Raw genomic sequence first — 16552 nt, 5'->3', positions numbered from 1 at the left:
TGGATATGTTGTAATTTTCTGTATTACCTGGCAGATTTTTTTTTTGTGGTTAAGAAATGTTATAAAAAGTAACATTTCTCCCTCTTTAACAGAATTGTAAAATGTGATGAGAATTATGAGCATTTTAAAATCTAAATACATTGCAGAGATATTTGAACTTTTAAGTCTTTTGTAGATCCATTCAAGAAAGAAAACACTGAAGAAACACAGACATTTGAAAGTGTGGGGTTTTTTTAACCCTGCTGTTCTTCTATTTTGCATGGATTACAATTCAGAAGATGCCAATTCTGGATTAAAATTTATCTGGAAAGAAGATTTTGATGCTGCATCATGAAATGCTACAGATTGTTTGAATCTGCTTGGTTGTTTATTCCCAGCATTGCAGTATCCAGGTTTGTGGTATTCACTTTATGATTTATAAGGCTATAACTGGCCAATACATGAAAAAGAAATGTCATCAATAAATTAAGCACAGACAGTGTTCTTATTAGTAATCAGGGCTTTTTTTGAACCAGAACCCACTGAAACAGAGTTCTGGCTGGCCCCATAAGTGTTCCAGCTGGCTTGGCCAGCGTTCTGGTTCAAGAAAAGCCCTCTGTTATAGGACACACGCACCACCACCAGCCAACCCCGTTCACTTTCTCCATAGCTGCAAGACCCTTGCGGCTTGTTTGTTCCCCCCAGGGTTGCGGTGGCTGGTGGTTTCTTCCTCCCCAGGCACAGCCCTAATTGGTGACAGGCATGATTTGCTTCCCTCGCAGGGCAATGTGATGCTGTTGCCACGCTGGGCTGACCAAAGCAGGCAGCCACAGAACTGCCGCTTTCAGAGGCTGTCGGGAGTTGGGTGAGACAAGCTTGGTTAAACTGAAGAGAAAAGAAGACACCTTCCTCCTGCGCAGGGCTCCTGTTCACCCCCAAGCAACTACTTCTCTCTAGCTTCTATCTCCAGAGCTGCTGCTGTTGGCTGTGTCTCTCCCCTCTTTTAGGGAGGAAGGGAGGGGGATGTTAAAGAAGTAGAAAACCTGGGTTTTTAGAGAGAGCAAAGTCCCAGTCGTCCCAGCCCAGGCATCTAAGAGACCAACAAAGTTTTATTCCAGGTAAGCTTTTGTGCGTGCACACACTTCTCTGGAGTGGCTGCTGCATTTGCAGCCAGGCTCACTTAGTCCCTTCCCTTAACTTCATTGGCTGTCTCCTCCCCCGAAAGAAGAAGGGGGGGAAAGAGAAAGCGCACACTTGAGAGTGAGCAAAAGTATAATCTCAGTCATCTGACAGCAGAGACAAAGATTTCTTCCATCCAAGTATAGTATTTTGTGTACATGCACAGTTCTTCTCTTGGGATGACTGCTGCATTTGCAGCCTGGAAACAGAAAACAGCTTTCCTTTCCTTCCCTCCCCTCGCCCTTTTTAGGAACCCTTCATGTCTGAGGAGGCTGCTATTTGCATTCTGGCTATCTCTGTCCTATGAGTAAAAACAGCTTTCCTTCTCTCCATTGGTTATCTCCTTCCCAAGGGATGGGAGAAGGGAAAAGCGGCAGTGCAGGCTTGAGAAGGAGCGGCTTCAAAGTCCCAGTCATTCTCCAGCACATTTAAGAGACCAGTGAAGTTTTTTTCCCGGTGTAAGATTTTGTGTGCAAGCAGTTCTTTTCTTGGGGTGGCTGCTGCATTTGCAGCCTGGGTCTCTCAGTCCTGCCGGGAGAGATAAAAGGACTTCCCTTTCCTCCATTGGCTGTCTCTCCTCCCTCCCTTCTCTTGAGGAGACTCATTTCCCAATAGAGATTAAAAAAAAACCACCTTCCCTTTCCACTGTCAGCTGTCTCCTCTCCTCTCCTCCTTTGGCACCATTAAATTAAATTAAGACCAGCAACGTTTTGCTTCAGGCAGCTGAAAACTCCATTGTAATAACATTCAGTGATTCCGTAACAGATGCTGTTTGTGTTTGTTTTTCCTTTGTATTATAGTTCAGAATTAAGGTTTCTGGGCTGATTGCTGGGTGAAAGAATTTCTGAGCTGTAGGCTTTATTATTTGGCATATTAAACAGCTTTACTCTTGTGTGTTAACTCTGAAGTTTGTGAGTGGGGCTTGACTTCTGAGTTTTTGGGGCATGGAGCCTGAAAAGGGTTTGGGGAGGAGAGAGACTTCAGTGGATACAGTCTGCCTTCCAAAGTGGCCATTTTCTCAAAGTGAGCTGATCTCTTTCACCTGAAGATCACTTGTAATCCCAGGAGATCTCCAGCTATCACCTGGAGGTTGGCAATCCTAGTTTTAGGTCCCTGCAAAACTGTTCTTAAGTAGATTCCCCACCCCCAGCAGCTTATAAATACAAACACTACCACCTCTCTGCATATCACACCTGATTTAATCAAGCCTGCCACCATCATTCATCTGCCATTGCCATTCGGCATCTGAAATCACCTTTATGTCTCTGGTACCTCATGTTACATTTCATGGCATCCATGGCTTGGCCCACCAAAATGACCATTATGTCAAATCTGGCCCTTATAACAAGTGAGTTCAACACCTCTGATAGAAGTTTTTATTGCCTATGTTTGTTTTCAAATGAAAAGTTAACTTAGATTGTGCAAAATTAAACATTCAGGCTTAAGTGCAGTAGAAATGATGGTTTGTACTTCGCACTATTAGTTTGCTCCAAAAGTGAGTTTTAGAAAGTTTTATATTAAGGTTAGTGCTGATGTAATTGCTTGCAAAAGTTTGTTTTACATAAACAATAAGTGATGGATTATTACAAGTTAACTTTTGTGCTGTTGTGTGATACCTGATGCCAGGTACTTAAAGACTGTCAGCTCAGATGCCAAAATAAGAGCCATATAGTGGTCGCTATTTTATACAGGTTATATAACTTCTTGAGTAGTAATTTCTCTCAGGCATGAATTTGTGGTCAGAAATGTAAAGCTGGGGCACAGAGAGACCCTGATTATCCAGAATTTTATTTTCTTACTTTTGCATGGCTTCAACTTAATACAAAACTCCTGTGATTTTTTTTAAACATTCACCCTGTTCAGACGCACAGTATAATCAGATGTCGTTCCTGTTTCCTTCCGGATTTAAAGTGGCTGATCAGACAGCAACATCTGCCTCCTGGTATTAACTCATGTTAGCCCCTCTCCCCTTAATCCTTCTTGGAACCAGATTATTTTGTTACCTGCTCCTTTGCGGTGTTTTTTTGAGTTCCCCTCTTTCACCTCGTAGTTTTCTCCGTCTGGATAGTTCTGCTGCGATATTAACCAACTTTTGGATATCTGAAGGCTTTCCCAGAGCAAAAGGAGCCTCAGACATCCGGTTTACGGTAGCCTTTTCTTTTTTAATAGTCAGCGAAATGCGCATAATCACATAACCACATAATGTTTTAATTTATGCGCATATGCGCATAATGCGCACATGCTCATAATAGTGGAAGAAAAAAGAACTGCATGGTGCCGTCGTGTGGACTAGGCTTCCCAACCCCCCCCTGGTGGGGGACCCCCAAATTTGCGGCCTCCTCCCTTGTATTTGCTGCCTCCTCCCCCGCTCTCCAAAAATCCGGAAGCGGGGGGGGGGGGAGAGAACATGCGTGTAGACATCATATATTTGTAGAGCTCCTGATCCATTTGTAAAATGTGTGCCTTTAAGGCTGCGCAGGAAACAGGAAACAGGAAGGGCTTCATTGGAAAGGGTCAGTAACAGTTTCCATGGAGAACGGCCCCTCCCTTTCTTTTGCTTTCGTTTTCACAGCAAGGAAAGTTCTGCAGGAAGAAGATCTAGTAAGTATTTGTGTGTGTGAGAGAGGGAGGGGGCAGGGGATTCCCTGGTTTGGAGGCTCTCCCCCCCTTTAGAAAGCGGGGGGGGGGAGGGAAATGTCTACTGGGCACTCTATTATTCCCTATGGAGAACGATTCCCATAGGAAATAATAGGGAATTGATCTGTGGGTATTGGGGGCTCTGGGGGGGCTATTTTTTGAGGTAGAGGCACCAAAATTTTTGTATAGCATCTAGTGCCTCTCCCCAAAATACCCCCCAAGTTTCAAAATGATTGGACCAGAGGGTCCAATTCTGTGAGCCCCCCAAAATGGTGCCCCTATCCTTAATTATTTCCTATGGAAGAAAGGCATTTTAAAAGGTGTGCTGTCCCTTTAAATGTGATGGCCAGAACTCCCTTGAAGTTCAATTATGCTTGTCACACCTTTGTTCCTGGCTCCACCCCCAAAGTCTCCTGGCTCCGCCCCCCAAAGTCCCCAGATATTTCTTGAATTGGACTTGGCAACCCTAGTGTGTACAGCAGAAGACGGTTTCACTGCGGAGCGATTCAAATTGCAGTATGGCAGTCTGATCGATAATATCCAGAACAAAGATATTCGGAACAGAACCGGGTCAGTTTAACATGGACTCAACATGCTATGTGAACAGGGCCATTCAGTATCTTATGCCATTTTTCTAGTGCCATACCTATATTAAAAAAACAAACAAACTTTGAATCAGTTTGATAGGATAAACATATTTATTTTCAATTATTTCTTTTGCTGGCATCAAAATTCAGTTCAAGGCAGTTGGTGGCAGTGTACATTCATCCTGTACTGCTATAATGTGCTTTAAATAAAATAATCCCCAGTCCAAATGATTCCCATACAGAAACAAATTCCTGAGCACTGATCCTGCCACACCACATCATGCAAAGTATGCTACTTGGAGATGGGACTCTCCAACATTCAGTGTGCAGGTATCCCATGGGAACACCAATTAGAGATACATGAACGCACTACTGACACTTCAGAGTCAGTTCAGGTTTTTTTACCAGTTGAGATCAAGCAACTGATTTATCAACTAGATATTGAAGTTCAAGACTTATTAATACCTGTTCCGCATGAATAGGCTAGGTGCAGCAGAGAACCCAGTTTTTAGCTAATCTCCCATTAGCTGGTGGGGGGTGCTTTACTGATGATGATGATATTGATGATGATATTAGATTTATATCCCGCCCTCCACTCCGAAAAGTCTCAGAGCGGCTCACAATCTCCTTTACCTTCTTCCCCCACAACAGACACCCTGTGAGGTGGGTGGGGCTGAGAGGGCTCTCACAGCAGCTGCCCTTTCAAGGACAACCTCTGCCAGAGCTATGGCTGACCCAAGGCCATTCCAGCAGGTGCAAGTGGAGGAGTGGGGAATCGAACCTGGTTCTCCCAGATAAGAGTCTGCTCACTTAACCACTACACCACTACTGGGTTTTATTTATTTTATTTTATTTATTCTATGATTTGTATCCCGCCCTTCCCATAAAAATGGCTCAGGGCAGCTCACAACAGACGATAAAACAGAATTTAAATTGACACTTAACATTTAAAAAGTCAGAACATTTAAAACCTAAAAACCTTAACATCAAATGCAATATAATTAACAGGAGTTTAATAAGCTACATTTATTTCCCAGTCAGGTGTAGGCTAGCCGGAAGAGGGTTGTCTTGCAGGCCCTGCGGAACTGAGTAAGGTCCCGCAGGGCCCTCACCTCCTCCGGCAGCTGGTTCCACCATGTAGGGGCCATTATGGAAAAGGCCCTGTCTCTTAAGACGGACTTCTTTAGGCCCGGGGATGGTGAGAAGGTTTTGAGTTCCTGACCTCAGTACTCTCTGGGGAACATGTGGGGAGAGACGGTCCTTCAGGTTCCAGCATTGCAAACTTTCCTGGGGCGTGAGAGCTATACCATCAGCTGATCCATGCCATGCTGGGAGGCAGCTACTGTTACTTTTAAAATAAATATAATATAAAGTATGGAAACTGTTGTGTTTTTTTTTTTTTTAAATATTTCTACTGGTTTTGACAAAAAACAAGATAAACAGAATAAGAAGCAAAAACATTTCAGACAAGAATTTTAACTTGTTGGAAAACGTTTTAAAGTGAAGGTACGTGTGGTGCTTGTCTGCTGGAGTGACTATAATGTCTTTACTCTCTCTAGAACTTCCAGCATCAATCACCAGAAACTCTATGAGGTGGGCATGGCAGGATGACAGCACTTCCAATAATGTTGGGGATGTGGCCTTATATGCTAATAAACTGTCAGGGGGTATGGTCTTATATGCTAATGAGTTCCTGCTGGGCTTTTCCTACAAAGCCTTGTTAGTAATGAGCTAATTCCTGTGACAGTCTGCCCTGTCATTGAATATAGGGGTTGGATCCAGTCAGCTTTTCGCTTTTGTCTCATCCAACTTCCCCCTTTATTAGGGGAACCCCAGGTGTTCCATTCCTACAAATTGTTTCCCATGCAGGTCCCATGCTCCTCAGCATAGTCTTTTTGGTGGGCAAAGGGTAACCTTCCTTCACTAACTTAGCAGTGGAAAAGGTAGTTGGATCCAACCCATATTTTTCCCCTTGAAAGACTTTGAAATACTAAAATCTTGTGAGAACTTCAGTAGTCAAATAATTTAAATGATTTGGTTTTTACAGTATCTAGGAATATGTATGTAGAAAGCAGAATTTAAATACAGCTGTTAATATATCTGGAATATATTATTAAATATATTATTATTAAATATATTATATATCTGGAATATATGAGTGCCATTAGTCAGTGTAGAAATATGTTTCCCCTTCACCATAGTAAGTTTACTTGCATTCACTGTTGGCTGTGACAAAACCAAAAAACCCTGTCAGGGGGCCAGGCACCTTGGGTCTCTGGTTAGCTAACTGGCCCGTCTTGCCTTCCTCCCCCCCTCATTTGGTTCTTGGAATCTACCAAATAATGACAGACTGTGTATTATTTGAATAAGGTGTTTCCTTCCTTGTGCAGCAAATAGCCCACAGCCGGGTGGAAGAGCCCTATCTGGGGGGTTTCTGGAGTGGCAACCTTCATTACATGGTGGTACAGCAGTGGCATATCTCTGCACAAAAGGTGGGAGTTTTGGATCTAAGCTGAAGGTGCAAGAAGTTTGTTGAGTTGCTCAGTATGACTGAATGCCAGGATCGAGAGCTACCACTTTTGGAAGATATGTCTTTGCAAACTCTGGATGTTAGTGGTAAGCCAGACTGTCTGGCTGATTTCTATTGGGAACCTAAGCTCTTGCTAAGAGGGAAGTTGAGGTCTGAGATAAGAGATGGTTTTAAGGAAACTGCTGAGCTTTTAAACAGAAAATCAGCATATACATCTGAACAGAACTTAAAAAGAATTATTGGTCTCATAGAAGGGGTGTAGAATCTGAAGCTGTTTCTTTGGAGCAAAGGTTTAACAGCAGTGGAAGAGAATGTCAGCTACATGACATTGCTGAATGTTATGCTGGGCTTCAGAACTGCAGGAGTATTAGGACTGCCAAGCTCCCGGTCTGGGCAAGTCCCCTACATCGCTGGCATGATGATGTCATTGTGCCAGCAGCATCACGCAGTGGCTACTCTAGGCATTTCCAGGAAAACTCTATGGTTTTCCTGGATGCTCTAGCCATTGAGAAGGGAAAACTATGGTGCAATAGGTACCATAGAGTTTTCCCCTCCCAAATGGCTAGAGCAGGTCCCATCCGGGTAAACTGTAGAGTTTTCCCGGAAATGCCTAGAGCAGCCGTGTGTGACATTGCCGGCGCAATGACGTCACTTCCAGGTGACGTCATTGTGTTGTGCGCGAGCGAAAGTCCACCGCTCCTAGGGACCAAGGGACGTGGCAACCCTAAGGAGTATGTTTGCAGCTGAGCCAGTGCAAGAACGGAGGGGCCATTCGTTAATTGCTGACTTTGAAGATGTCGTGTCAGATTGTAAGTCTTGGCACCCTGGGGATGGATGTCAGCCAAATGGTCCTGCTCTTTCAAGGTTTGGGGAAGGAAGAGGCCAAGCTGAGCAGAGACCCAGGGATATTGGTGGCTCACGTCCACAGTGAAGTGGCAGAGGGAAGTGGGACTTACAGCCTTGCATTGTGACAGACATAGGATACGGAATGTTGTGATAGCAGATGCAAGAAGATGACAAAGCCACAGCTCCAGGAAGAGTGTGCAAAGGACTGTAGTAGATATGAAAGACCTCCTTTTGGAGTATCATCAGCATGCAGGGGCACTTGCAAAAGTGGCCCCCACCCAGTCAGAAGTAATCTTGCAGCTACAGTTGGAACTGGCAAGAATACGTACCAAGGCGTACCAAGAGCGCAGACAGGAGGAACGAGAGAGAGAGGAAAGACAAAGAGAGAGGGAGCTGAGACGAGCTGAGATCCGCAGACAGGAGGAAAGAGAGAAAGCTGAAATCCACAGACGGGAGCAGGAAGAGCAACGTCGCCATGAGCTTGAGGTGCTACGTCTGGAAGCTGAACTAAGCAGAACGATCAAAGTCACCCCCAAAGACTTTGCAGTGTACAAGGAGGGAGAAGACCCCTCCACATACCTCTCCAACTTTGAGAGGGCAGCCAAACAGTGGGGGATTGCAGAGGAAGACTATATGTCTTAACTCTGTAGCATCCTGACTGGAGAACTCTCAGCCATCTATCACAGCATGCCTATGGAAGATGGGGGGATAACTTTTGCGGCCTATAAAGCCACTGTATTTAAAAGGTTTAAACTGGGGCCAGACCACTCCCGAAAGCAGTTCAGGGGTTTGGCTCCACAAGAAGGTAAATCCTATTCTGAATGTGGGGTAATGAAGGAACAAACAGTTCCAGTGTTATTGGGCCGGGATTTGTTGGTTGGCCAGTACTCTATCAATGCTGTAACCCGCAGCCAAACCCTCAGGGGGAAGTGGGAGGAGGAAGGCAATGTTAGGGAAGCCACCTCACCACCAACCAGGGAGGGGGAAATAGCCCAGGTTACTGAGGACGAAGAGAGGGCGGTCACCCAGGAGGGGGAGGACCAGCCTATCTCAAGCCCTGGAGTAGGGTGTTCCCAAGGGGAAGAGGGGTGTAGCTTTCCCCAAGTGCAGCAAGAGGCTGTGGATGTTCCTAGCGAGGAAGGGAACCTGTCTAGCATAAAGGGTGTGCATGCTGAAGAGACCAAGGTGGAGAGTGGAGATTTCACAGGAGGTTCTGAGAGCAGCAAGGCTAATGTGGGCTCAGAGGAGCACATAGCTGAAGGCTTGGGGGAACGGGAGCGGTTCCCGGAGGGGGTCCGGAGCGGCCTTAGGTTGGAACCGGTTCACCAAGTAGCTGTGGATCAGGAAGTGGGATCATCCAAGACGCTCTCAAAACAGGTCGTCTTGAAGCAGGGCAGACAGGAATCCTGGGAAGCTGTGGGACCTTCCAGGCAAGAGGGGGGTCAGTTGGGTAGTGCTGAAAAACCAACCGAGGGGACTGAGAACCCAAGCCAAACCCTCAGGGGAAGGTGGGGGGAGGAAGGCAACTTTAGGGAAGCCACCTCACCACCAACCAGGGAGGGGGAGGACCAGCCTGTCTCAAGCCCTGCAGGAGGGTGTGCCCAATGGGAAGAGGGGTGCCAATGTCCGCAAGGGCAGCAGAATGCTGTGGAGCCTTCCAGGCAGGAAGGAGCTCAGTTGGCTGACACTGAAAAACCAACTGAGGGGGCGGAGAACCCAGATCAAACTTTGGCTGAGTGTTCTGGAAACAGTGGGACTAGGGGTGGCTTGAAGGAACAGATGATAGGAAGTCTGGGGGAACCAGAAATGTTCCTGTCTGAGGTTCAAAGTGACCCTAGGCTGGATCCACTGTGTGAGGTGGCAAGGGACCAGAAAGTGGAGTTCTCAGAAGCTGAGACAGGGGATAGGGTGATGGTTTTCCTGCCCCTTCATACTGGTGAACGGAAAGTGGAATGGGAGGGACCCCATGTGATTGTGGATGACCTAGACGAGGCTACTTATGTGGTGGCTATGGAGAAGACGGGAAAGGCAGTTAAAGTGGTGCAGGTGAATATACCACAGCCATTCTCTGCGAGGTCCATGGTGTTGCATATAGGTAGGAAGGAAGGAGACAAAAAGAAGCTGGGACAGCAATTGTTTGGAGCCCCAGAGGTGGTTTTCTGGGAGGTCAGAGTGGACAGAGGGAATATTCCACCAATGAGGGATAAAGAAGAAGCAACTGTGTGGGAACTGGGCAGTTTCCAACCTCATATGTGGGGCCAGGGATTCCCTCCTTTGATGGACCACTCACCCCAACAACAGCAGCAACGAAGGGAGAGCACCAAACTCCAGAGGTGGTCCTGGGAGATGGAGGAATACATCTTAGACTGGACATTCCTTCTGAATGCAGCAATGCGACTTGTTGTCCAGAAAGGACATGGACACTGAGGTTGTGGGACTTTATGTATTATTGGAGAAATACCTGAATGTTTGTGTAATGTTTTGGTTAATGGGTTTCTCCTTGTTTGGTTGGATTCTGCTACGGGGTCACCTCTGTAGGAGGCAACCCCTCCGGCTCAGAATTTAAGGAGGGGGACGTGTGGAGAAACGCCATTTTAGTCAGTGGTGGTGCTTCATTTGGCAGGGGTCAGTAAATCCCTCCGCAGGCTTTGTAGCCTTCCCCTCACTTCCCCCCTCACTTCCAGAGCCAAACCAACAACGCTAGGGGGAAAACCTCCTAGAGAGGCAGGAAGTGCTTTTGTTCTTGGCATGTGTGTTAGCAGGAAGAGAAGGGCAGTTGGAAGCCAGCGCTCGAGCGAGCATGTGGTGAGCAATGGAGGCTCCTGCCTGGGAGGCCCCAGGCAGGCAGACTAAGTAAGTAATTCACAAGACAGGGCAAGTTTAGATCAGGGCCAGCAGGACGCGTTTATAACACATTTTGTTTGTCAGGCTGTTTGCTGTGCGTGTGCTGTGCTGTGCTAATTTTGTAGATGCAACTGTTTTTGTTTTGTTTTTCTTTCCCTATATTTTTCTCTTTTAAATAAATAGTTTTTCTGTTTTAAATGCTGGCAGTCAATCTCTGTACCACATAGATCCCCAAACCGCTTTAGACCACGCTGTGTTAAGAAGGGGGCCCCAGGTGAAGGGGGGAAGGCATGCAGTTGGATAAGGTGCCAATCCTCCAGGGGTGCCCCAAAGAAGCGCTGAGGTCTCTGTGAAACCCAAGTGCAGGGTGGCAGAGGACCTGGAGGCCTAGCCTCATAGCGGGAGAGGGGGATTGGGAGTCCTGTTCCTCTCAATCTGAACCCCGGGACTGAGCAGGTGGTGGCAGCGCGCCCAAGGGGCAGGAGGAGAAATAACTCCCTCCAGGAGTTGGCGACTCCATAGGAAGCTGACGGGACCGGGTCTGAAGGCAGAATCGGGCCGGTTCCGCCACACAAGCCTTATAAGATTCCTCTTCTGAACCTGCAGTAGGTTAATCTCTATCCTTGCAAGGTAGAGCCGATAGCTGCAGTGAATTAAGTCTGAGGTAGCCTAATAGACAAGTTGTGAGCTGGAGAGCCAAGCCCTCAGAGTTGGAGTAGAATTTGGGGGAGAGGAGACGATGTTTTTCGTTGTAGCTGGTTTCTGTGAAATATCTGCAATTTATCTTATTTTTGATTGTCGGAAAAGGCTCTCCCCAGAAGTCGGAGTGAAGAATTTGCTGAAGGCTTGGAACTGTTATTGTGGTAACTATTGTGAAGCTTACATGGACTAAGTATAGTTATTTTGACTTCTTGCCTTCCTCCCCCCCTCGCTTGGTTCTTGGAATTTACCAAATAAAGGAGGACTGTATTATTTGAATAAGGCATTTCCTTCCTTGTGCAGCAAATAGCCCACAGCCAGGTAGAAGAGCCTTATCTTGGGGGGGGGGGGTGTTCTGGAGTGTCAACCTTCATTACACTTTAAGATTAAAAAAAGAAAGAAAGAAACTGTGGAAATAAAGGTGAAAAACAAACACCAACATAGGGTTTAAAATTAAAAGTTAAACAGCAAGTTAACCAGGAATAACAAGTTTAGCCCAAGATAAAGAATTAAAAATGAACTCTTGTTTTTTAATCAGTCATGCTGAAAAGAACTGTTGTACTGACAATTGTCAAGGGTAATTATATAAATGTTATTAATGATCAGTTCCACAGGGACTTCTCTGTTCTTTTCAATGAGCAAGGGAATATGTGTTATTTGAGAGCAGCACCCCCTTCATAGGTTAGATTAGATGACTGATGAGAGTCTGACAGATTAGATGACAACTGAGTGTCCTGGCCCCACTGATGGACCTTCTGATAGCACCTGGGTTTTTTGGCCACTGTGTGAAACAGAGTGTTGGATGGGCCATAAGCCTGATCCAACATGGCTTCTCTTATGTTCTTAGATGTGGAGTTTGACTTAATGTGTGTTCTTCATGATGAGTCCCTGCAAGCTATGAATCTGTAGCTCATATTTACTGTGCTCTGTTGGAGGAAGAGTCCAAAATAATGAAAAATAAAGCCTTGTTAATAGTGGATAGTGTAAAAACAAGTACAAATGTATTAAACTGAAATAGGGTGGCATAGCTGACCCCTTTTCCTCTCTCTCTCTCTCTCTCCTGTGTAGTAAACCATGAAGTCTACATTGTGGCTTTCTATTGTGTTAACTTCGTTCTGTTTGGTAAAATCAGGTAAGTGCCCCAGTTCAGACAGCAGCTGAAGTAATAATGCTTTGTGGGAAAGTTTCCAACTATTTAGAGGAAGATAAGATAATCGTCAAACATACCACTTTTCTTTTTGATTAAATGACCAGATGCTTTAGCTCTGTTCTTCAAAAAAGTGCCTAGTTACAGTGTTATGTGTGAAATCAAGTTCGAGGTCTCTGCAATTGCCTTTTTAAAAGGACTGTTAAAAATATTATATTTGGTTCACTTATGGGAGTGGCTTTTTGGATTATAGTTTTGAAAGCACAGCCCTGCAATATGTGCATCTGATTTATATAAGCAGATACTTTTCAGGGCAGAGTCCCAGTTCAGTCCAAGCTCAGATTCTTGAGATACAATCAGCCTATAAAGTGTAAACCTAAGAATATTGGGATGATTTATCTTTCCACATAAATAACCCCCCCCCCCCAGATTTTCTATAACTGAGACTCCTAAAATACATCAACACCAGAATCCAGTGGCTGCTCTTGTCCCTTCTGTGCTACAGTTCTAATATTTGCAGTGTGAGCAGCAGAGGGGAATGAAATAAAAATAGCCTTGTGAATAGCTGGACATGCATGCTCTTTGTGGTGTTGAGCTGATCACCCATAGTTGTGAATGGGTGTCCTAACCTGTGATTTGCAAAGGTCAGAGAGGCAATGTACTCCTTGAAATGTCTCTCCAGATATGAAATGGCGATTTTGGAAACAATTCTTATTTAATAAAGGGCTGAAGGCTCTGTTATTAAACCTAAAAGTAGAACTGGAATGCTGGACAGGTTTCTGGTTTTTCCTAGGCTGCACTGAGGGGAGAAAAAGCTGCTGAAGATACTGCCATGTACAATCAACATTATGCAAGGGTGAATGTAACCTTTATGTCAGTAGAAGTATACATTTATTATGTAGACAATATTGAATGTAACTGAAAACATGAAGCTGTCTTAAATTGTGTCAAACCATTGATGAATCAAAGTCAATATTGGCTGCGGTCACATTCACCATTAAATCCATCCCTAACCGGTCGCTATTATACCCCGCAGCTTTTTTACAACGAATTTCCTCAGACATCCCTCCATCCTTCAGTTCTAAGCAGCGTTGGTCCCGTCGTTGGTTGATCAGAGGTCTCAACCCCATTTAGGAAAGGTCCCCTGTGCAAGCACCAGTCCTTTTTGACTCTGAGGTGACGCTGCTTTCAAAAAGTTTTCACAGCAGATCTTTTACGGGGTGGTTTGCCATTGTCTTCCCCAGTCATTACACTCCCCGCCTTCCCCAGTCATTACACTCCCCCCCCCCAGCAAGCTGGGTACATATTTTACCGACTTCGGAAGGTTGGAAGGCTGAGTCAACAATTGCTGGCGCAATGAAATGATTTGGAGTGGGCTCTCGCAGGGAAGCGGATGTGCACTTGCAACGAGTCGGCTACAACGGAGCATTCAAACATAGAAAGTACACGCGGGAGTTGTCGGAAGCATTCTTATTCTGGATTTAATGTACTATCAAAAAAGTCCGCGTCTCAGTCGTGGCAGTTCGGGACACGAACAAGCCAACGACCATTACCAGATGCTGATGTTTGGACAACCACATAAAATCTGACATGCATCTGGCTTTCATCCATGCCCATCTCATCAGTTTATGTATGTCTGACCTTGGCCATTGTCTACTGTGACTAGCAGTGGCTATCCGGGGCCTCAGCAGATAGTATTTCATATCATCAACTAACTACATGATCCTTGTAGCTAGATATACCAGAGCTTGAATGTGCCAAGCAGATGCCCTTTCTGAACCATGCCCTGCCCCTTATTTTTTAAGTTCAATAAAAATAAAGCATAAAAAATGAAGTGCCTTTCTAGCTTGATGATTACTGTGCTAGCATGCCTTTTGGCTCCAGGAATGTATCTGGAACAAGAATGGAAAATGTGAGACATGGTGCCCCAGCTATGAGGGAGAGATCATCTACAGCAGGGGTGGCCAATGGTAGCTCTCCAGATGTTTTTTTGCCTACAACTCCCATCAGCTCCAGCCATTGGCCATGCTGACTGGGGCTGATGGGAGTTGTAGGCAAAAAACATCCGGAGAGCTACCGTTGGCCACCCCTGATCTACAGCAAGACTGTGTCCCTGTGTGGATCTGATTGCATCCTGTTAATAATAGCAGCTGCTTAGAGTTGCTTTCTCTTGAAAGAGCCACAAAAATCTCACTTGCAATCTTAACTCACTTTCTCATCCTCTCTGTAGAGAAATGTGCTGTTCAGGATGATGGCGTGTCCAGTGATGGCCAGGAAAAGGTCGTAGTGGGACAACCTGTTGGGATTGATTGTTCTGTGGGCAAAATACTTAATTTTAACCATAAGACTTATAATCTGAGCTGGTATAGAAATGGAAGAGAAGAGCCCATAACTAAAAAAACTGATTCAAGAGTACATCAACGCGATAACATGCTTTGGTTTCTTCCTGTGAATTTTCAAGATTCTGGATTCTACACATGTATTGTACGGTCAGAACTCACTTTTGTTTCTTTTGAGGAGGAGGAGGAGGAATACTTTGTTTTATCATGTCATAGAGAATGTCCATGTCATAGAGAAGCATGCACATTTTCAGTGCTGCTTGGGAATGGATTTAACAGGCTGTGTTGGCATGTGCATTCTTTGCAGGGGTTTACTGGTCCCTTCTCAACACACGTTTAGGGACGCAGGTGAGGTCCTTCATTATTGCCTATAAAAACCTCAGCTGTTCCTTACTGATGTTCCTAGGCTTTCAGTTATAAATCCTTGCAGAAGAACTCTTCAGGCTATTTTCAAATTCTCACACATGGTATCTTTTTTTGATTAGCTGAAATTATTTTCCTACCATTATTGTCATTTTCAGTGCCCATTTCTTCTCATAATATGACCACAATTGGCTGAAATAATTTTCCTAGCATTATTGTCCCTTTTCTTCCCATGAGGTGACCAAAGTATAATACCCTCAATTTAGTCATTATACTATCCACTTCCTCATCCACTTCCCTCTCTCAGAGGCATTAGTTTCCCGTTGTTTCTCTTTCCCTATCCTGACTGAGCTGCCCTAGTAATGTGTTTCCTTTTTTGCTTAAGAACTCTGGCTGTCACAGTATGATGTTTTTGCTGTTGGCTCAGCACAGGAACCTGAGCGAGCAGGAGTCTGCTTTAATGTAAACAACTTAAATGGCACTTGAGGTGTTTTGAAATCCAAAAATAACAAAATATTTTATTTAACATAGAGGGGAACGGTCAGGTGAAACCAGGGGCTGAAATCTCTTATGTAACTCAAACTCTAAAGTAAAATCAGTACATGCACAGACTTTAATTCCTGTATTTCAGGATAATGAGAGTTTTGTAAGCTATTCAGTTATTTTAATCTTTTATGTTGAGAGGCTTTTGTTCCAGTGTCTTCCAAAACACTTCAGTATACTTTCTTTGAGTATTCTCTGACTTTTCTGGTTTCTGTAAGGCTGGTACACTTTTTCCAGGATCCAAACCCCTTGAAACACCAGTACTCATCTTCAGTTATTAACTGACTCTTAAGGCTTCTACAGACAGTTTCTAATCACACCAGACTTCCCTGTTTGAATGGGTAGGTACCGTAATTTTCTTCTCTCTAGAACAGAGGTTCCCAAACTTATTTGGCCTAACGCCCCCTTTTCAGAAAAAAAGTTACGCAGCGCCCCCCTGGAGATCTACCTTCAAGAAGTGGACAAAAAGATGCAATGACATATTTGCACACAGATTAAACACAGATGGTGTAAAGAAGACAGTTTGAAGCTTGAAATTCTAAAATTATTTTATAAAATCAACCATAGTAACATTCCCATATACAGAGAATTTTTGAAATTTCTTTATAATTATTATCCACCCTCCCCTTGTCAGCTCCAACTAATGCTATGGGAAGGTGCCACCGCCCAGCCACTTTCAATCTGAAAGCAGCAGGCAGCAGTAAAATGCGGTGCTCTTCCAAGGCTTCCTTGATAGTCTCCAACAAGTGCAGGCAATGTTTGCCCTGCGATGAAAAGCGGCAGCGTGGCAGCACTGCCTGGGACTCTTGGCTTGCCTGCTGGCTGGCGCAATCGTGCCACAACGGAAGGGGGAGTAAAG

General features: G+C 44.9%; 1 protein-coding gene across 1 annotated transcript in view; it reads left to right on the top strand.

Moving 5' to 3' along the window:
- The first annotated feature begins 246 nt into the window (after positions 1-246).
- Positions 247-16552, top strand: part of LOC132568213 (interleukin-1 receptor-like 2) — a 33376-nt gene continuing 17070 nt past the window's right edge. Inside the window, exons 1-3 of the mRNA XM_060233801.1 lie at positions 247-392; positions 12370-12433; positions 14679-14937. Of these exons, the coding sequence (XP_060089784.1) occupies positions 12376-12433; positions 14679-14937 (317 nt within the window). The 5' untranslated portion in view covers positions 247-392; positions 12370-12375. The remainder of the gene's footprint in view (positions 393-12369; positions 12434-14678; positions 14938-16552) is intronic.

This window comes from Heteronotia binoei, chromosome 3, assembly GCF_032191835.1.
Source record: "Heteronotia binoei isolate CCM8104 ecotype False Entrance Well chromosome 3, APGP_CSIRO_Hbin_v1, whole genome shotgun sequence".
Classification (NCBI taxonomy): domain Eukaryota; kingdom Metazoa; phylum Chordata; class Lepidosauria; order Squamata; family Gekkonidae; genus Heteronotia; species Heteronotia binoei.
The sequence above is the reverse complement of the archived record's forward strand: the minus strand, read 5'-3'. Positions and strand labels throughout refer to the sequence as shown.